The following is a 22,166-nucleotide window of genomic DNA, read 5'->3' on the forward strand; positions in this document are numbered from 1 at the left end:
GACTGCACACACCAATTACAGCACACGTGTTCATGCAAGTTATGAATAGAAAATATATAACTTAGAGTGTTTGTATGTTTGAAGCAAATGATTCTTTGATCACTTACAGGAAGATTCTGTTGAGTGCAAAGCTGCAGGTAAATTGTGGGATTTGTATACAAGAACAAGAAATGAGTTTGTCCAGAGGGGAGATTATGAAGATGATGAGGAAGAAGATGACTATGATGGTCAAGATAATCCTGGAACAACTGGTGAAGAGGAAGTATGTACAGTTTTAATTCTCCAGGGAAAGTTGGGAACAATATATATCACGCTTTACTCAGTTGTAGCACTCTACTCTGAAGGGGGGACCTCAATGTCTGTCACCAAGAATGGCTCGGTAGCACCACTGCTGACCGAGCTGGCCAAGTCCTAGATGGCATAGCTGCTAGACGGGGTCTGCAGCAGGTGGTGAGGGAACCAACAAGAGGGAAAAACATACTTGACCTCATCCTCACCAACCTGTTTGCTGCAGATGCATCTGTCCATGAAGTATAGGTAAGAGTGACCACCGCACAGTTGTTGTGGAAATGAAGTCCCGCTTCACATTGAGGATACCCTCAATCATGTTGTGTGGCATTACCACCATGCTAAATGGGATAGATTTCAAACATATATAGCAACTCAAGACTGGGAATCCATGAGGCGCTGTGGGCCTTCAGCAGCAGCAGAATTGTACTCGAACACAATCTGCAGCCTCATGGCCCAGCATATTCCCCATTCTACCATTACCATCAAGCCAGGGAATCAACCCTGGTTCAATGAAGAGCGCAGGAGGGCATGCCAGGAGCAGCACCAGGCATACCTGAAAACGAGGTGTCAACCTGGTGAAGCTACAACACAGGACTACTTGTATGCCAAACAGCATTAGCAACAAGTGATAGACAGAGCTAAGTGATGCCACAATCAATGGATCAGATCTGAATTCTGCCACATCCAGTCGTGAAAGGTGGTAGACAATTAAACAACCGACTGGAGGAGGAGGAGGTTCCACAAACATCCCCATCCTCAACGATGGAGGAGCCCGGCACATCAGTGCCCAACCATCTTTGGCTGCTTCATCAATGACCTTCCTTCCATCTTAAGGTCAGAAGTGGGGATGCTCGCTGATGATTGCATAATTTTCAGCACCATTTGTGACTCCTCAGATACTGAAGCAGTCCATGTCCAAATACAGCAAGACCTGGACAATATCCAGGCTTGGGCTGACAAGTGGCAAGTAACATTCACGCCACACAAGTGCTGGGCAATGACCATCTCCAACAAGAGAGAATCCAACCATCGCCTCTTCATGTTCAATGGCATTACCATCACTGAATCCCCCACTATCAACATCCTCGGGGTTACCATTGACCAGAAACTGAACTGGACTAGACATATAAATACTGTGGCTACAAGAGCAGGTCATAGGCTAGGAATCGTGCGACAAGTAACTCACCTCCTGATTCCCCAAAGCCTGTCCACCATCTACAAGGCACAAATCAGGAGTGTGCTGGAATACTCCCCACTTGCCTGGATGAGTGCGGCTCCCACAACAATCAAGAAGCTTGACACTGCCCAGGAAAAAGCAGCCCGCTTGATTGCCACCATATCCACAAACATCCATTACCTCCACCACTGACACACAGTAGCAGCAGTGTGTACCACTTATATGATGCACTGCAGGAATTCACCAAGTCTCCTTTGGCAGCACCTTCCAAACCCATGACCACTACCATCTAGAAGGAAAAGGGCAACAGATGGAGGGGAACTTCTAGGTGGTGGTGTTCCCATCTAAGTCACTCACCATCCTGACTTTGAAATATATTGCCAATCCTCCACTGTCGCTGGGTCAAAATCCTGGAACTCCTTCCGAACAGCACTGTGGGTGTACCTGCATCACATGGACAGCAGCAGTTCAAGGAGGCAGCTCACCCCCACCTTCTCAAGAGCAACTAGGGATGGGCAATAAATGCTGGCCCAGCCAGCGAAACCCACAGCCCGTGAATGAATAACAAAAACTTATCTCTGAGTCAGAAGGTTGTGGGTTGAAGCCCACTCCAGGACTTAAGCACAACCACCAGTAGTGAGAGAGTGCTGCACTGTCAAAGGTGTCGTCTTTCAGGTGAGATGTTAAACCATGAGATGTCTTGTCCTCTCAGGTAAACATTAAATATCCCATGGCACTCTTTCAAAGAAGAGCAGGGAAGTTATCCCTGATGTCCAAGCCAATATTTATCCCTCAATTATTGCAAAATAGATTATCTGGTCATTAGCACACTGCCGTTTGTAGGAGTTTGCTGTGCACAAATTGACTGCAAGGTTTCCAACATTACAATATTGACTGCTCTTCAAAAGTACTTCATTGGCTGTAAAGTACTTTGGGACACCCGGTGGTCCTGAAAGGTGCTAAATAAATGAAAGTCTTTTTTTTTCATTTCATTTAACATTGTTTGCCTAGTATTTGACATTTTCTAATTTCTCTACTTTATAATTTTAGGCAGGGAATTTGGTGATTGTTCAAATTTGTGATCTATCCAACTAAACAGTTACCTGGTAGCAAAGTCTTTGCCCTTAGGGTAGCCTCCTCTCGACTGGTGTCCATTGAGGTATTGTGGGAATAATTCATATAGCAGACCGTGGTAAATCACTAAGCCTCCAGCAAAAGCACCTTGCAAACCCACGATCTCCATTACCTAAAAGGACAAGGGCAACAGACGCATGGGAACACCACCACCTGCAAGTTCCCCTCCAAGCCGCACAAGATCCTGACTTGAAACTCTTGCCACTTCTTCACTGTCGCTGGATTAAAAAGCTAGAACTCTCTTCCTAACGGTACCTACACACATTGGACTGCAATGGTTCAAGAACATCACCCCCAACCAGCTTCTCAAGGCTAATTCAGGATGGGCAACAAATGTTGACCATGCCAGTGGCACTCACATCCCATGACTGAATAAAAAATGTATATATTTTTATAGATTATGTGGGCTGGATTTTACCGTCGGCGAGTGGGGGCGGGGCCTGCTCGCCAACGCGTAAAATGACGCATGGTGACGTCGGGCGGAACTCCCGGCGTCACCGCGCCCCATTTAAATTTTCAGGAAGGCAGGGGCACAGCAAAATCAGCTGCCCGCTGACCTGTCACTGGCCAATTGAGGCCATTGACAGATCAATTAAAGTAATTAATGGACCTGCCCGTCCAATCTTAAGGTTGGTGAGCAGGCCAGGAGCCCCGGCAGGAAGTAGAACAAACACAAAACCTCATCCACAGGCAGGATGAGGTTTCATGTAGGGTTTTAAAAATTTTAATAAAGTTTTTTTGGAAATTATGAACATGTCCCAACTCGTGACATGAGGGAACATGTAAGGGATTTTTTTTTTCTCTATTTTTAATATTTTTGAAAGTAGTAGCGATCTCCCTAAGGCAGCACTTAATCTCAGGGAGATGAGTGCGTTCTTTCGTGCACATGCGCGAAAGAGCGCACTCTCAATTTTACGCATTCCCCCCGCCCGCACAGGGAGCACATAGCGCCTGCTCATCAACTCCCCCCCCCCCCCCCCCCCCACCAACGGGGGGAAAATTCAGCCCTATCTATATCTTTTTGGGTGTTGAGATTTTCAAAATTGTTTTTGATTAAAATGTCAAATCAGAATTGAAATGTTAATTTTGCTATTTGGTTGATGACTAGAATCCGTATATTACAAAATTAGGCTAATGTGTGGTATTGATGGGACATAAAACTTTTCTGTATTGATTTTTATTTTTATTGCTTTGTAGAGTACAGCACATTATAATAATCTGAAGGAACAGTTAGAGCACCTGTTTGAAGCTGTCGCCACTTATGTTGACCCAACAGGTCATCTCACCAGTGAGCTTTTTCAAAAGTTACCTTCTAGAGTGGTGAGTAAAATCAATAAACTGATAAATTGTAGTAATTTTGTTGTGATAAAAGTTTTGATCATGTATTATTATATATTTAAGCACCAAAGAACCAGTGTTGGCAGATACTTTTATGAAGCATTTCTTTTTTGCAGCTAAAGGCCACTTTCTCTCTGGTAAAATTAATGTAAAACTAGTCAATCTACTGTGGAAATGCTTATAGGGAGTCAAGATCGAAAGTAGTCTTCTGGGGAAACATTGTAGCACCACCACTGGCAGGAGGATCTGTTTTTAGTGTAGCAAGTTTACATTGGCAGCTTCCATTATAAATGGAATTATAATGGAAATGTTGACAGTCCATGCAGGTGTAAGGTTTTTAGTATACAATATAGTCAGTTGTAAAATTTATCTTTTGATATCTCTATTTATCTTTCTGCATGTTCCCATTATGTGCCCAGTCTGTTACTGTTAAATTGTATTATTTTGTAATGATTCCAGTAGCTTATTAAGAAGATATTAAAAATTGATGATCATTGGCTTTGTTTGCATTTTGATAGAAAAAGTAAATTAATTGGATTAATAGAATTTGATAGCCATTAACATTTTTATAATCTTTTTTGTATCTTTTCATTGAATTTAAGATTATGCTTTGTTGATGTGTTTAACCAAACCACTGTATTAGTAGTATTAAATATTACTATTTAAGCAGACAATGATTTTAGATAAACAGATATTGAATGTAGAGCTTTCAGGTCTACAATACAAAAAAGTTCACTCCATGGTAGTCTTTAGGAAGAAATACATGCCTGTGTGTCAGGGGTTTAGAAAAGTAGAATGTTATTTCAAGGTTGAGAATTATAAACAATCACATTTTATGGCCTGCAAAGTTAAAATCTGAAGTAGTTGCTTTTGAGCAATCTCATTGCTAATTACAGTTGATCATTTATTAACTTTTTAATCTTAAAGACCCTGGATTCAATGGACATTGTTCCAACACAAGCAGCAACACTGAGGTTTACCTTGAATCTATCTGATGAATGTCTGGAAAATTTGACAGAGGCATCAAAGTTTTAATACATGAATTAATGTTTGTACTTGCAGCAATATCCTGACTACTACGAAATTATTAAGGAACCAGTAGACCTGAAGACAATCGCCCAAAGGATTCAGGTTTTAAAATTTTCTCTGTTATTTTCCCTACCATAATTGTACAGCTGAGATCACGAACTGCTTAATATGAGGAATTATTCTGCACCATTAATACTTCACCTGAGTATTTGCTAAAAATGTAATTTTAACTTTTAAAAGTGAATGCTTGCTCTTAGTATCAACATATCAATTTATTTTTACAGAATGGTGTTTATAAAAGTGTCAATGTGATGGCTAGAGATATTGAGCTTTTAGTGAGGAACGCAAAAACCTACAATGAGCCAGGGTCACCGATCTTCAAGGTAAGGGTGAAAAAAATTGAAGGGTGTAAGTTATATTTTAGATCATGACACTCTCCAGCCAGTGTTGTTAAACTAAGCATATTGGCTCTGTGTTTCCTACATTACAACAGTGGCTACACTTTAAATATACTTCATTGACTGTGAAGCTTTAGAACGTCCAGTAGTCATGCAAGATGCAATATAAATGCCAGTCTTTCTTTTCTTTCCAGTAAGATTTAAATAACCACACGGCTAAGGCATTGGTTCTTCTAATGTAGAGCTATTGCACTAGTAAGGTTCTACTTTAACTCAGAAGTAGAGCACTATACCATAATATATCCAGGTCCACAGTTTGGGGACTGGCATAGTGATAATTTATTAATCTTGTTGATGATGAAAATATCTTTTCCAACTCTATAGGATGCGAATACCATTAAGAAAGTATTTAATCAAAAGAGAGCTGAACTTGAGCATAATTTGGAACCTACTAAATCCAGTCTCCGAATCAGGTACACAGAAATATTTAGTCTGATACTATTGCTTTTGAAGACAATGTTTACAAAGTTTACACATGATGCCTTTTTTTTTACCTGAAGTGTGTTTTACTGTAAAATATCTATTTTTCTGCAAAGTGTGATTTTTGGGAAACTTTTTTGAAAACAGATACATTTTTTTCAAAGCCCTTATGATTGGTGTTTTTTATTAATAGTTTGCATTTATCCAAATTAATCTTATGTCTAGAAAACACATTGGGAATTTTGCATACAAAGTTAACATCTTGGATTGGCTCAAGACAAGAACAATTCACAACTGAACAGATAGGGATGGTTTCAATAAACAAGTAGCAAGCGTACACAAAACCACTAATCAGGAATCCAGAATCAACAAGCAGTTACCAGTATAACTCATAAGGAGGAAAAGAGGAAACCAATTAAACCACTCAAAAGTATTTATTGTAATTCCTTTTGGCCCAATCTTATTTTATCTGTAACCTAGAAACATAGTACTAAAAATAATTTTTGCAGAAAAACATTATAAAATTTTACATAAAGCTTATCCATAAGATGCCTTCTCTTTTTCATCTGCAGTCACATTTCCCTTCAGAAATCTACCCATCGGGGTATCTGGGACTTGAGGTCATGGAGCTGCTTGCAGCCATCACCATGTCAGTTATTAGCTACCTTAGGAAAGAAGTTCAACCAAGAAATTAGTAGCTTCATTTACAAAATGCTATTATCATTCTGGACTGTATAACTTCCGGAATGCCTGTCCTACTGCTCTGCTTCTGTCCCCATGATGCATAGCTCATTAGAGTTATTCACTCCTCTGCCAATTTCCTAGACTAATAGTGAGCAATGACACATGAGATTGAATACTGTATAACTAAGACATGTAGAATTAACACTTGAACAAAAGTTATATTCTGAATTCATAAAGGTTATTTTGAAATTCTGCCTTCATAGGAATCGAAGATCAGCCCAAGGAGATCGTTTATCAGCAATTACCATGGCTTTGCAGTATGGCTCTGAGAGTGAAGAGGAAAGTGGTTTAGGTGGTAAGGCACTATGACACCACATTTGAATAAGACTTTGTAGAAGTGGCTATTTTGGCTTTTCTACACATCTCTTTTGTTTCTACAGTGGTCACTCGTTATGAAGATGGTGATTCTGAAGGAGAAAGCATTGGTTCATCTATTGATGTTACCAGCCCTCTTTATCAGCTGTTTGAAGTAGTTAGAAGTTACCGGAACAGTCAGGGGCAACTTCTGGCTGAACCTTTCTTTCGCCTGCCTTCCAAGAAAGATTACCCTGACTATTATCAACAAATCAAACAGCCCATGTCACTACAATTAATTAGGTAAGAAGTGCTATCTTTGCCTTCTAAAAAAAATTGTTGTCAGGATGACTGGTAAAATTTTGGGTCAATACAGAAATATATATATATATATATATATCTCCTGGTGATATCCTATTTTATTCTCAAAATTGCTGCATCCTGTATTTTGGACCAAGGAGGGCTGCTTATTTCTTTCTCGAATGACTTGATTACAACTTTAAGCATATGGCTTAGCTCAAGATGTTTTTAAACACCTCCATTGAAGATAACTGTACCTTGAAGCAGGCTGATTATTTTTCGCATTTTGGAAGTCTGAAGTGTTGTGGTCCCTAATGTGTGCCTGGTGCTTCTAGTGAAAGATCAGATCCACACAAATGCAGTCAAAACTACAACCTCCTCATTTCAGCCTTAGAACTAGGACAGTTTGTCAGTAGCACAATCAGGTTTTAAAATTGTTATTAGTTGACTGTTTCAGATGGCAATAGAATGGTCATTTTAAAATGCTGGCAGAGACCTGCAAAACATTTGTGGTCAAATTAGTACCTTTGTTGCAACATTACTTCTTTTAATACAGAGTTTCTAGTTATTCTTTCACCAAACACTTTAACAGGATCAAAACCTCTCGCTCTGGATAAAGCAACTTAAATTTGTCCATGGGTAAAAACAGACCTAGGAATATAAATACAAAACTTGTCAAGGCCAGAATCTTGCAGTCGGCGTGCGGGGGCGGGCCCCGCACACCGACGTGTAAAATGACGTGCGGTGACATCGGGTATGCATCCCAATGTCACCACGCGTCATTCCGATCTTCAGTTCAGCGTGTGCACACCAGAATTGGCTGCGCGCCCGCCGAACTGTCAAAGGCCTATTAAGGCCATTTATCACCTAATTAAACTGATTGTCTGGGCAGCCTGTCCAACCTTAAGGTTGGCGGGCAGGTGAAGAACCCAGGCGGCCTTCGCATTTCTCATGAAACCTCATCTACGGGCGGGATGAGGTTTCATGAAGGGTTTATAAATTTAAATTAAAATTTTTATTAAAATACGTAAACATGTCCCAGCTCATGTGACACAGTCACATGAGGGGACATGTCTGAATAATTTTTTTTTTCTCTTTAGCAATGTTTGATTCTTAAATTAATCTCCCTGAGGCAGCTCTGTGCCTCAAGGAGATTTCTGCGGTCTTTTGCCCTGACTCTCCCTCCTCCTCCTGCCCACACAGGTAGTGCTCAGTGCTTCTAGGTGCGCATCACGCTGGGCAGGCCTTAATTGGCCCACCCACGCAAAATGGCGGTGCGCAGCCGATCACAAGCGGCGATCGGCTTTGCGCCCGCTCCTGAACCACCCGTCCGACGGGGAGAAAATTCTCCCCCAATGGCTTGGCCTTTTGACTTGTTAATAGTCCTACAATATTAAAATCTAATTATGAGATGTTTTCTCCTAAGTTGAAAAGGCAGGTTTACATCTGATGGGGCTCAGTATTATTCAAGGAATAAAAACTCTTATTTCCTTGAAATCTGCCTGTTAAAATTTCAAGCATCAATCATCAAAGAAAACAGCTCCCTAACTACCAATTTTGTTCCATGACAAAAGCCCTTGTTTAGGATTCTTGTTTCGTAGCAACGTTCCCACATATTTTTCTTCAGTTGCATGATGTGGGGTGCAGAACAATGACTATAGATGGCTTGCCCTCCCCCCCTTCTTTCTTTCTCCCCTGGTTGCATAACCCTGATCAGTTTGTCTTGTTGTAACGGATGCAAACCTGGAATGTAATGGATTTACCACTGCTGCTATGCTGTAACATATTCTTTATTAATTGAATTTTGTGGTGAGATTGCTTTGTGTATATATTTACTGAAATTTCTGCTTTCATTGTAGATTACAGTTTTCATTTAACTGAAAAATAGACAAGTCTGTTTGGGTGTGACAAAACTTAGTGTTAACAGTTTGTACTAATGATTTTGGAAGCCAAGTTTTTGCAGGGAACTAAAGAAAAATGTGAGTATTATGTGCAAATTTTAGATAAGTAATAAGTATGGTATTATATTTCATTCTTCTAATTAGACAAAAATTGAAGAACAATGAATTTGAGAACCTGGATCAAATGGAGGCTGACATGAATCTAATGTTTGAAAATGCCAAGCGCTATAATATTCCTAATTCTGCAATCTTTAAACGAGTGCTGAAGCTGCAGCAAATCATGCAGGTATAAAAATAGCTGTATGGTGTGTTTTAATATTTATATATTCCGTAAATTTCATCTGCGGTACTTTACTCCTGAGAATTACTCTTCCAGGCAAAGAGGAAGGAGCTGGCTAGAAGAGAGTACACTGAAGATGGTGACAGTATGGTATCTTCCGTAACATCTGACACAGGCAGTGCAAAGAGAAAGAGGTAAGGGATAAGAATTCTGCAGCATTAAGATGTTTAAAATAGAATAATTTTATAAATCTAAAATGTAGGTTATAGAAAAGGCTGAATATTTTTACCTATTGTTGATAACCATTTTTATCTAAAGCCATATGTAATGGAGAATGCTGAAGAATGCAAGGCTTCCATTGAAACCATACAATATTAAATCTACAGATAGTATAATAAAATATTAAAACATTAGAATAAAATGACCTCCTTCTGTGCCGTAATGCCTCTATGACTCTGTAACTTTTAACTGTTTTGATGGTTTTTCAAAGTTTCACTTGTTTTAAATCCTGTTTTATTTCTAATGTCACAGTGTGTATAACTTGAATAGCTTTTTAAATTATTATAATAAAAAATAAGTTAAATAGACAAGAATCCTTGTATACAATCCTAGCTGCCGACAAGTGTCCCAAAAGGTCTGGCTCCTAAGATTGTGGAGTCCAGTTCATGCTTAACATGTATATGTTAACATAGAGTGCCTTCCTTTTGCTATTTGTCATAATATTGGTCAAATTATAATCCAGTAATTTATGTTTACCAAATCTTGATGCTGCAAATGTCGATAGTTAACAACATTTTCATTTCTCTACTTTGTTTCAATACATTGGTGAATAATTCACTCAAATAATAGCTGACAATGGTTTCAGTTAGTTTAGCCAATTATTTAGCAATGTTGACTGTATCCTTGCTGATACTTATAGCATTCCATTCAGTTTCAAGGTGTAGACATTATAAAAATACCACAGATTTCATACATGACACTTATAACCTGTACATTTCTTCATGAAAGGAATTTGCTGCTAGGTTTCATATACCTTTTTCAGATTCACAGATTTTCAAAGCTTAGAAATATGGGTATTCAGAGAAATAAAACAAATTTTTCTCACATGTTTAACGATTACTGTGAAATAAACAGATTAAGTGACATAGCACAGAATTTTATGGGCCCGTGCCAGTTGGTTTTCAGGTGAAGAGCATGTAAAATCCCCCAGGTGGCCTTCCTGATGGAAGTGGTTCAGAGAGCAGACAAATTTTGGATGAGGAAACACTTAATGTAGATGTATCAGAAGAATTTATTAAACAACAAAAGCTATAATTAACAAACGATGGCAATCGATAACCTAGTTCAAATGGTTCTTGCTTTCCACCATGCTAGGAGCACATACGGCTCGTAACGCCTATTCTCTCTTCTGTCCCTGTGTCTTCTTTAAATCTGCATAGTGAATCTCTTCAAGTTCTTTTATCCTCAGTAACCAGGGGTCTTGCTGTATTCTGGTGCTACCATTGTGATTTGATCTTGTCATTTCATTTGTCAATGGTCACAGACCTGTGGTCACAACCCGAACATGATATTCTCAGTACCTAAACAGCCCATTGTTAACTTCTTCCTGTATATCCATTTGCCAAACTTGATAATCGGTATCCTTTATTTAGTTATAACTCCAAAGTCACAAGTCTCCATTGATTTATACATTTCAAAGCATACCCTTTGATCACAGCTGGTAAAATAGTTTGAACATTTGTCCCTACTTCCCTTACACTATCAGTTAACACCATCAATCCCTGGTACAGTGTGACCTCAATTTAACTCATCACATAGGTAATAACTCAAGTCACACATCTAAAATTAACCCTTCAACTACCAGGAGCTCGTACAAAATACTCATAAGAAGATTTCATAATACAGAAGATATAAAAAGGCTCACATTTCCTACACCAATGCTGACCTGCCCACCCTGACCTGTCTGCCATTTTGCAGGTGGGAGGGGGGAACGGTGGGGGCCAGACCTAGGGCAGCCTGCCTGCCCGTGCCCATGTCCACTTCGTGCCCTGGCCTCAACTTTGAGGTTGGCAGAATGAGTTCAGGCAGGGGGTTGAAGTCCAGCAGGTCCAGCAGGAGTGCTGTTTTAGTCTGCATTGTGAGCTGGTGCATGAGAGAGTTTAAAAGAGTTAAATTCTATCTAAAGTCTAGTTATTTTCTCCTTTAGTAATTTTTGCTGAATTGCTTAAATTGAAGTTAAGTTTTATTCCAGCTTAAAACAGGGTATACAGGTTCTGGAAGAGCAGCAGCAGGTACTTAATTAGCTAGCTAGCTGAAACTGGTTTTTCAGAAGATTGAATTAGTTGTTTTTCAGGGAGCATAAGAACAAGCCGTCTTCAGTGCTGCCTTGTCTGCACTGGAGTGCTGCATTGGGTGCACAGAATGTAAAGTGGGAGTTTGGTGAGGGAGGGAGTTTGGTGAAGAGGGGCAGGACGTGCTCCTTTCTTTTATTGCCTTTTTTCAGCCTCCAGTAGCTGGCTGTTACTTCGCTACAAGGGAAGAAGCTGATTAGTGAGTAACTGGTAAGTTTTTCTATTCTAGTCAATTTTACTCTATCCTACTTATTCTAACTGTAATAAATAGTTTTTTAAAGTTTCGGTATGTGGTTAAGGTGCATTCTATTCCCAAGGTTTAAAAAGAATATCAATTGGTGGTAAGGTTAATAAAATAGATAAAAGGAAAATAAATAAGGGAATAATATAATTAAGTAATTAAAACACATTAAGAAAGGCAGGACAAGTGATGTGTTAAGGCTGCAGCATGAGGGAACTCCTGGATACCAGTGTGATCCAGGGCAAACAGGTCTGCATTAAGTATTTGTGGCTAAAGGAGCTTTGGCTCAGAGTCATTGAGCTGGAGGCTAAGCTGCAGACACTGCAACACATCAGGAAGGGGGAAAGTTACCTGGATGCTTTTTACCAGGAGGCAGTCACACCACTTAGGATAGGGTCTTCTGATTTGGTCAGTGGTCAGGAGCAGGAGGGTTTGACTGCATGTGAGGCAGGTAAGGGGACCCAGAGGGCAGGAGTGCAGGAGCCTTAGCCTTTGCAATTGTCCAGTAGGTTTGAGGTTCTCTCAGCTTGTTTGGATGAGAGTGGGGCTGCAGGATGAATGAGCAAACTGACCGTGGCACCGTGATACAGAAAGCCGTTCAAGTGGGGAGAGCAAAAAGGAATGTAGTGGTAGCAGGGCACAGTATAGTGAGAACACTGTTCTCTGCAGCAAAGAGCAGGAGTCCAGAAGGTTGTGTTGTCTGCCCGGTGCCAGGGTTTGAGACATCTGCTTAGGGCTGGAGAGGAACTTGCATTGGGAGAGCCAGGATCCAGTTGTCATGGTCCGCATAGGTACCAACAACGTAGGTAGAACTAGGAGAGAGGTTCTAAATAGAGAGTATGAGGAGCTAGGTGCTAAATTGATAAACAGAACCTCAAAGGTAATAATCTCTAGGTTACTTCCTGAGCCAAGGGCAAATAAAGATTGGAGAGACCTGTGCATGGCTCAAAGACTGGTGTGGGAGACATGGGTTCAGATTCGTGGGGCACTGGCACCAGTACTGGGGAAAGTGGAATCTGTACAGCTGGGACAATCTACACCTGAACTGTGCTGGGCTGGTGTTCTAACAAGCCACATAACTAGGGAAATTGAGAAAGTTTTAAACTAATTAGTGGGGGCAAGGGACCAAATTTCAGAAGATGTGGAAAACCAAAGAGTGGAGACAAGGCAAGAGAGAAAGGAATTAATATGGGAAATAATGAACAGAATGTGACAGGAAGGGATAGAGAATATAAATTGAAGAGTAAAACAGCAGTCAAGGCTAGAGGTTACAAAAATGTTAAACAGACAAAGCTAAAGGCTCTGTATCTGAATGTACGTGGCATTCGAAACAAAACGTGAACTAATAGTGCAAATAGAAATAAATAAGTATGATCTGATCACCATTATAGAGGCATGGCTGCAGGATGACAGCTTGGGACCTGAATATTGAAGGGTATGTGACTTTCAGGAAGGACAGGAAGCTAGGAAAAGGTGGAGGGGTGGCTCTGCTAATTAATGATTGTACTAGTGCATTAAAAAGGGATGACCTAAGTTCAGGGAACCAGGGTGTAGAAGGGGTGTGGGTTGAGATGAGAAATGATAATAGCAAGAAGTCACTTGTGGTAATGTTGTACAAGTCCCCTAATTGTAACTACATGGTAGGATAGAGTATAAAGGAAGAGATAATGGGAGCTTGTCAGAAAGGTACAGCAATAACCATGGGGGATATTAATCCACATGTAGACTGGAAAAATCAGATGGGCAAAGGTAGCCTAGATGAGGAGTTCATAGAATGTTTTCGAGATTGTTTCTGAGAACAATACATTTTGGAGCCAACCAGAGAGCAGGCTTATTAGACCTGGGGCAGGATTTTCAGGTCGTCGGGTGGGGCTGCCAGGAAACGGGCCGCCTCCCGCGATCGGCCCCCCCACACCAATTTCATGCTGGCTGGCCAATAACGGCCAGCCAGCATGAAAGGTGCGCTGAAAGGTCCAGTGCTGCCAGGGTGGTGGCGGGAGGAGGGCAAACGTTGAACTCGGCATGGGGGAGCACGCAATGAAAGCTCCCTGAAAGCTGCATCAGGCAGCTGGTGAATTTTAAAGCCAAAAATAAACATTATGAAATTCCAAAGAAAATTCCACCCATAGGAATCACTCACCTAAACATATTGATTATAAAATTTCTGCCCAAGTGTTTTTTTAAAATTAATATCGGAAACCTCATCCTGCCCTTGGATGAGGTTTCCTGAAAAATCCAAAGGCTGCCTGGCTGATTCACCCACTTGCCAACCGTAACATTGCACAGGCAGCGAAAAATCCAGGTCAATTACTACATTGCTGGCCTTAAGGCCACTTATTGTCAGCGGACACGCTGCCAACTCTGGTGTGCACCTGCCAACCGAAATATTGCGCGAGTGCGCGATGATGTCGGGGCGCTCGCCCGACGTCATCACCACACTATTTTACACCTGATCGGGTCGGGCGCGCACCTGTGCACAGGATGTAAAATTCTGCCCCTAGTATTGTGCAACGAGATGGGATTAACTGATAACCTCATAGTGAAGGCACCACAGGGTTGCAGCAATCATAATATGATTGAATTTTACATTCAGTTTCAGGGAGAGAAGGGTGGTTCCAAGACTAGCATTTTAAACTTAAATAAGGGCAATTATGAGGGCATGAAAGCAGAGCTAGCAAAAGTGAACTGGCAAATGAGGTTAAGGGATAGGCCAATAGAGATTCAGTGGCAGACATTTAAAGGGATATTTCAGAATACACAGAATAAATAGATTCCAACTAGAATGAAAAATTCCAAGGGCAGGACCCATCATCTGTGGTTAATTAAAAAAGTTAAAGACAGCATCAAACTTAAAGAAAAAGCCTTTAATTGCACAAAGATGGGTGGCAGGCCAGAAGATTGGACAGAATATAAAGAACATCGAAGAATGACTAAAAGATTACTAAAGAGGGAAAAATTAGAATACAAGAGAAAGTTATCTAGAAATGTAAAGGCGGAGGGCGGAATCGTCCCAGATTTGCACTAAATGTGATAGCAGGTGTGTAAAATGATATTTTACCTGCAGACCGCAATGGCGGCTTTTCACGCCATATTGTCCCAAAACCATCGCATTAATTATGCATTCCTGGAAGCACGTCGTTTCCACGGCAGGCGGGGTCTCATTCACCCGCCATGCCATCAGCTCGCTGCTTCAGCACGCTGAGTGCCATATTTAAAGTCAGGGCCATGCACACACATCTCAGTGCTTCCAGCCCAGGACTACTGCAGGGAAGATGTCAACGAAAGGCAAAAAGACTGCAGCCCCCATGTTTAATCACGTGTCTCTGGAATGCCTTTTGGACGCCATGGAAGCCCGCGATGTCCCCTGCCCCCACTCTGGCTGCAGGATGGGCAGCGGTGTGACCAACCAGGCTTGGGAGGCGGTGGCAGCGGTGGTTAGCTCCAACTCCCTTCAAAAGATGACAGCCACCCAGTGCCGCAAGAGGATAAATGATCTCCTCCATTCTGCCAAGGTAAGTCACTCTTCTCGTCACTCTCAACTCACACACTCAGAAACCCATCACACCTCCACAGGGCCCTCACTCACTGTCAGTTCAAGGGTCATCACTATTCACACTCTCACACACACCTTCATCATCCTCATCCCATCCATGGGACCACTCACCACTCACACGTGCCAGGCATACTTATCATCTGGCCTGGCAGGTGTCCTGCTTATACTCTCTCCATCTCTATTCATGCAGGACAGGCTGGCACACAACAAAATGGAGAGGTCGCAGGAATGCCTGAAATCATGGACCTTACGAACTTTAAAAACAGAGCCGAGCAGATGACAGGCAGTGATCTGGACCGTTCCTGTGCTGACGGTGAGGTCGGCGGTACTCTACCAAGTGAGGATCCATCAGTGCAACATCCATCAGGCAACCATGCTGTGAGTAATGTGTTCTGTTTCACAGGCCACTGCCATGCACTAATTATCTTCCCTTGCTTCCGCAGGCACATCTGGGAAACAGCCAATGGAGTCCATGACCCAGAGCCTTCAGTCAAGCCCCGAAGAAACCTCTGAAGAGGAATCAGAAGGCACCCTCCTTGAAGTCCCATCACAGCGCTCACCCACACCCTCCACCAGCGCAGAGACACACACCTCAGAGGACTGCTGGAGGCCAGAAATTTGCTGAGTCCAAATCAGATGATGTGCCTCTGGACTTGATCATGTCACAGTTGCTGGAGCTGCTAAGGCAAGCTCGGGAACATCAGGAAGGGATGTCCGCTGCATTCTTCAGATTGCAATTCATCTTCAGGCTGAGGTGATAGAGCCGGCATGCCAACGCACCAAGGTTAACACTGGTAGGATAATGGCTGCAATGGAGACCTTGCCCCAGGACGTTGCTCCTGCAATCCTGTGCAGGCTCAACTTCATCGATGACGCCATAGTTGGCCTCCAACAGTGTGTACGTGGGAGGGGTGCGGGGCAGCTCAACCTCACTCCAGCTATGCCTTCTCCTCAAGATGTCAGCCAGGGGCCCTTGGGCACCCGTAGGGCAGAGGATCAGCAGGAGTACCCCATGGGGCCATCCATCCAGGGGACTCCGAGAGTGTTCGGCCCATCTGAATCCCCTCTGACCTCAGCAATTCCAGCTCCGCAGGCCAAGGAGGGTGCCCGCCCCCGAAAGCAGGCCGGAGCCCTCCAGAGGTTGCCTACCACGGTCATCAGAGTCAGGGTGTAGCAGTCAGCAGGCTGCCTCCACCTCTGCTGTGGATGTCCATGGAGCACCAAGATGTAACGGCTGGGTTGGGAAAGTTAAGAAGAATTAGTTACACAGCCTGTGCACGAGTGTTAATCACTTGTACGTACTGTTCACTATTGTCAATAAACTCCCAAGAATGTCTCCCTGCCCCTGGCTCTTTGTTCTGATCAGCAGTGTTCGGGTCATTCAGATGTGAAACCTTTCTGCACAAGATAAAAGCAGGTGTCTGTGCAGGGCCTCTTCCCTGTGCTTTTGCCCTGCAGCCTTAAGACCAAAGTGATAGTCCAGCATCACACTCCCTGGAAACATTACTGATGCCTGCACCTTGACAATGCTTGGTCATTGCTGCCAGAATTTTGTGGGCAGGTGTCACAGTGTACTATCAGGCTTTTTGAAGATCTATAGAGTGTAAGATCTATGGCGTGTCCTCACTGCATGTCATCATCGGCCTCCTGCACTGCATCTCCATGACAGGAACATTATCACAGATGTGCGTTGCCATAAGGCAGACTGGAGTCAAATGTTCATAGATGCAATGTGAGGATCTATGGTGTCTCCTCACTGCATATTGAAATCATCCTCCACAAATCTAGCAGCTATGAGGGCCTCCCGAGCACACCTGCTTCGTCTGGTCAGTGCGAGGGCCTCATCCCCATCATCATCGCCTTCGAGGACTTCCTCACCCTCATCACTGTCAACGTCCTCCTCATCGGAGGAGACCTGCAGCTCCATCTCGTCCTCAGCCATGCGTGACACCCTCTGTGGCCTATAACCTCATTTTAAGCACCTCAACGGTCTGCTCCACTAAGTTGCAAGTTGCAACATGAGCCTCATTATACCTTTGCTCTGCTGCAGCCTGAGGCCACGGCACGGGTGTTATCAGCCACATCCTCTGCGGGTAGCCCTTGTTCCCGAGGAGCCATCCCTGCAGCTTCTGTGGAAGACTTCAGGGATCTGTGACCGATTGAGAATGTAGAAGTTGTGCACACTAACCGTGCGCAGACCTGCAGAATGTGTTTATGGCGGTCACACAACAGCTGTACATTCAGTGAATGGAATCCCTTGTGGTTGACATAGTTGACAATGTGTTGTGACAGAGATCTGAGCGCTATGTGAGTGCTGTCAATGGCACCCTGCACCTGTGGGAAACCCGAGATCTGGGCAAATCCAATCGCTCTTGCATCCTGGCTGTCCTGGTCCCAGGCAAAATTCAGAAATTTGTGTGCCTTCGTGAAGATGGCTTCCAAGATCTCATGGATGCATTTGTGGGCGGAGGCTTGTGATATCCCACAAAGGTCACCAGTGGAGCCCTGAAAGGAGCCACTGGTGTAGAAACTGAATGGCGCTGCCTCTTTCACGGCCACTGACTGTGGATGCCCTCCATGTCCCCGTGGCACCAAATTCTGCAGTAACTGGCAGATGTGACCAACCAGTTCCCTAGACATGCGCAGTCTTCGGCGACACTGGTTCTTGGTCATCCGCAGGAATGAAAGGTGGCATCTATAGACCCTGGGTCCAGCAAGGTGCCAACAAGCAATGGCTTGCTGTGGCTCTTCAGCAGCATGTGTGGGATCCCAGCTGCCCCTTCTTCCAGAGGATGCTGCTCCTCCCTTTGCGCAGCCAGGTACCTCAGTCGCTCTCTTCTCAGTTGTCTTCGCTCTCTGTAAGAGGCATGCAGCTAGTCACCAGGTTCCATGATCCTGATGTTGTACTCCTGCAGGATGAAAGAGAGAGATGTGTGGGTTAGCATGGGTGTATTAAGAACCTGTCTTAGTTAAGTCTGAAGGCCCCTTAACACATCCCGGAGAGTGCTGGCCACCACTTGGATGGCCAGAGATTCGTGCGCTGCATGGCTGCCCGAAACCCCACCCACCTCCGCTCCATTCCATCCATAGAAAAGTTACAGCACAGAAGGAGGCCATTCAGCCCATCTTGTCCATGCCAGCCCAAGGACACCCAGGTGCCCTTTCTAATCCCTCCTTCCTGCACCCGGCCCATAGCCCTGCAGCTTACAGCACTTAAGGTGTAGATCCGGGTACTTTTTAAAAGAGTTTAGAGTTTCTGCCTCTACCACCAACTTGGGCAGCGAATTCCAGACACCCACTACCCTCTGCGTAAAAAAGTTCTTCCTCATGTCCCCCTACACCTTCTGCCACTTATCTTGAATCTATGTCTCCTGGTCCTAGAATTCTCCGTCAAGGGAAACAATTTTATCCTGTCCACTCTATCTATTCCCCTCATAATGTTGTACACCTCAATCAAGTCACCTCTCAGCCTTCTTTGTTCTAAGGAAAATAACCCCAACCAATCCAATCTCTCCTCGTAACTACACTTTTCTAACCCTGGCAACATTCTTGTAAACCTCCTCTGCACTCTCTCCAGAGCTATTACGTCCTTCCTGTAATGTGGTGACCAGAACTGCACACAATACTCCAGTTGTGGCCTCACCAGTGTTTTATACAATTCCAACATTATATCCTTACGTTTATGTTCTATACCTCTGCCAATGAAGGAGAGCATTCCATATGCCTTCTTTACAACCTTGTCTACTTGAACTGCTGCCTTCAGGAACCTGTGTACTTGTACGCCAAGATCTCTCACTTCATCTACCCCTCTTAGTATATTCCTGACCAGCTGGCAGCAGCTTTGCGCATTGGACTGCATGCTGTGCTCTCCGCTCAGGTGCAGGGCTTGAACCATGGTGGAGACTGTGATGATGACATTGCAAAGGGCTCTGAGTGCCTCCATCAGTGACTGCACCATGGCCAGCTTTAGCTAGGAGATTGTACAATGTGCCCAGTCGTCCAACCGTTCTGTAGTCTATATGAATCTATAATTGAAAAAATGTTACTGGAGTTTTCACAACAGCTTGCTTGCTCATGTATTATATTCTGTCTGCCTAGGACAGATATGATAAATTACTTGGTAGTCCTTAGTGATACATTTTGGAATGATGTTTGAGGTCCAGAGTCAGCAGCAGAACCCCGAAGGATATTGATCTACTGACCACAATGAAATCGACCGTTCAGAGAGCCACTCATCTATCTGGAAGCCCCAATATAGGAGATTTTAAATAGCAACTTTATAGTGGGTTAGGAAAGATAATTCACTGACCATACACTGGCGAATGTTCTGTTTTTAGAAGACAACCGATATCCTTATGTAATTTCATATGCAGTTCAACTTCACAGGAAGGCAGTAAATACAGTAAGACATTGACTTGGCTCACATTTTTTTGATTTTAAAGGGAGGTGGTAAAGCTATTTATTCTGATGAATGCTGTTGTTCTGTAGTTAGAGGAATTTTAGGTACTTTGTTGACCATGTACCTATTTGTAACCATCACAAATTGGGCATCTTGACATTTATCATTTTCAAAATTGCAAAATGCTAGGCAGAGAACAATTTATTCCAAACTGATATAAATTTTATTCTTCTGGATTAAAAATAATTATTTTGGTACAGAAAGGTAAACAAACATGCAATGAATTTATTGGTTTTGCATTTTACTCCTTTATTTTTATTGCTTTACTTTTGAAGACTAATGATTAAGTATACACACAGATTTTTAAATTCCAGCATAAAGAAGCTAGAAAAGAGTGGAAAGAAAACGGAATCTCAATTAAAGCACAGATTGAAAGTACTATACAATACAATTGTCGAGTCTCGTGACCCAGCAACAGGACGAAGATACTGCGAGTTATTCTTGGTTAAGCCATCAAAAAAGGACTATCCAGATTACTATAAAGTCATTCTGGAGCCTATTGACCTGAAGATACTAGAACATAACATACGTAGTGAAAAATACTCAAGTGAGGAGGCATTTATAGACGACTTAAAGTTAATGTTTCGAAATGCAAGACACTATAATGAAGAGGGCTCACAGGTATGTATGCTAATTATGATAAGGTACAGCATTTCTGAATCGCAAAAAGACAATTCCTTGTTAATTCAAGTAAAAACAATATATGCTCTGCATGATGAGGATGCAACCATAGATCTTCACACAGTAAAGCATTAGAGAACAATTAATTCACAATAAAAAGCAAGCTGCAATATTCTACTATCCTTCCCTTTGCACTGAGGCTAGGAATTCACATTTTTGTGAAAGATACAAATTCTCCAAATATCAAATTATCCCAGGTTATTATAAAAGCAAAAAACTGCGGATGCTGGAAATCCAAAACAAAAACAAAAATACCTGGAAAAACTCAGCAGGCCTGGCAGCATCTGCGGAGAGGAACACAGTTAACGTTTCGAGTCCGAAATATCCCAGGTTATTGTTATGTACCTCCTAGTGGTTGGTTATAGAACAGCACTACTAGAGATTCTTGAGTTGGTCGCCAGGTTCTCTGCTGTCTTGGCTAAGGAATGTGGTTCATGTCCTTAAAGAGGCCTGAAAGGACAAAATAAAGGGAATAGAATAAGCTAAACTAATATATGGAACAATTGTGGCAATCTTTTTATTCATTGGTGTGTGTATAAAATATATATATATATATAATTAAATTTATTATGGATTGTGGAGAATGAAGTTGACTGCTTTTTTCATGCTGACAATTCTAATGTGCTATAAATTATCATACTAAAAATGAAATACTTTTACTTGGCAGTAGTCTTCCTTGAAGCATTTTACAGTTTCTTGATATAGTTTCAATATAAATCAGTTAATGAGACTGTTGAATTATTGAACAGGTATACAACGATGCCACCATACTGGAGAAAATTCTGAAAGAGAAAAGGAAAGAATTAGGTCCTTTACTTGATGATGACACAGCTTCACCTAAGTTGAAACTAAGTAAGTTGTTTAAAAATTGTTCTAGCTGCTCTTTTTGTTAACTTTCATTCTCAAAGCAGTTTTGTATCTGCGCTTCCCTCACCCCTACATGTGAATACTATTTATGTACAAAAGGAAAGATGACTTGCCTTTTAAATAAGACAAATTATTCTTGTCTGCCAACAAAATTGATGTCCCTTAAGGGTGGCAAACATAATCAACATTAGTCAGATTTGCTTATTTGACAGCACAGATTAGTAGTAAATATAAACTATCATAATGAACCGTGGAGAAAATAGAGAAATTTGAGCGAACCAGCTTAGGGACTATTTAGGATTTCTTTTGATGTTATACCCCTTTTCTATCGGAGCATAAAAACAGAAAATGCCAAAAAAATCTCAGCAGGTCTGTCAGCATCTGTGGAGAGAGAAACAGAGTTAATGTATTGAGTCTGTATGACTCTTCTTCAGAGTCATACGGACTTGAAACGTTAACTCTGTTTCTCTCTCCACAGATGCTGCCAGACATGAGTTTTCCCAGTATTTTCTGTTTTTATTTCAGATTTCCAGCATCCTCAGTATTTTGCTTCTATCTGAGTTTGTTGCTTTTAAGTAAACCAGGGTACTAAATTGATACGTAAGCAGGGTATGTAAGGTCTCTAGACACTAGCCTCATTATATTGGC

The 22,166-nt window shown here is 42.2% G+C and overlaps 1 protein-coding gene across 1 annotated transcript in view; it reads left to right on the top strand.

The window, feature by feature from the left end:
- Positions 1 to 22,166, top strand: part of pbrm1 (polybromo 1) — an 82,317-nt gene that overhangs the window by 23,133 nt on the left and 37,018 nt on the right. The window contains exons 6-16 of the mRNA XM_078543331.1: positions 110 to 262; positions 3,800 to 3,922; positions 5,003 to 5,071; positions 5,254 to 5,352; positions 5,752 to 5,840; positions 6,795 to 6,886; positions 6,972 to 7,188; positions 9,231 to 9,372; positions 9,463 to 9,560; positions 20,285 to 20,591; positions 21,401 to 21,503. Coding sequence (XP_078399457.1) covers positions 110 to 262; positions 3,800 to 3,922; positions 5,003 to 5,071; positions 5,254 to 5,352; positions 5,752 to 5,840; positions 6,795 to 6,886; positions 6,972 to 7,188; positions 9,231 to 9,372; positions 9,463 to 9,560; positions 20,285 to 20,591; positions 21,401 to 21,503 — 1,492 coding nt within the window. The remainder of the gene's footprint in view (positions 1 to 109; positions 263 to 3,799; positions 3,923 to 5,002; positions 5,072 to 5,253; positions 5,353 to 5,751; positions 5,841 to 6,794; positions 6,887 to 6,971; positions 7,189 to 9,230; positions 9,373 to 9,462; positions 9,561 to 20,284; positions 20,592 to 21,400; positions 21,504 to 22,166) is intronic.

The sequence above is a fragment of the Cetorhinus maximus genome, chromosome 6 (genome assembly GCF_964194155.1).
Source record: "Cetorhinus maximus chromosome 6, sCetMax3.hap1.1, whole genome shotgun sequence".
Taxonomy (NCBI): domain Eukaryota; kingdom Metazoa; phylum Chordata; class Chondrichthyes; order Lamniformes; family Cetorhinidae; genus Cetorhinus; species Cetorhinus maximus.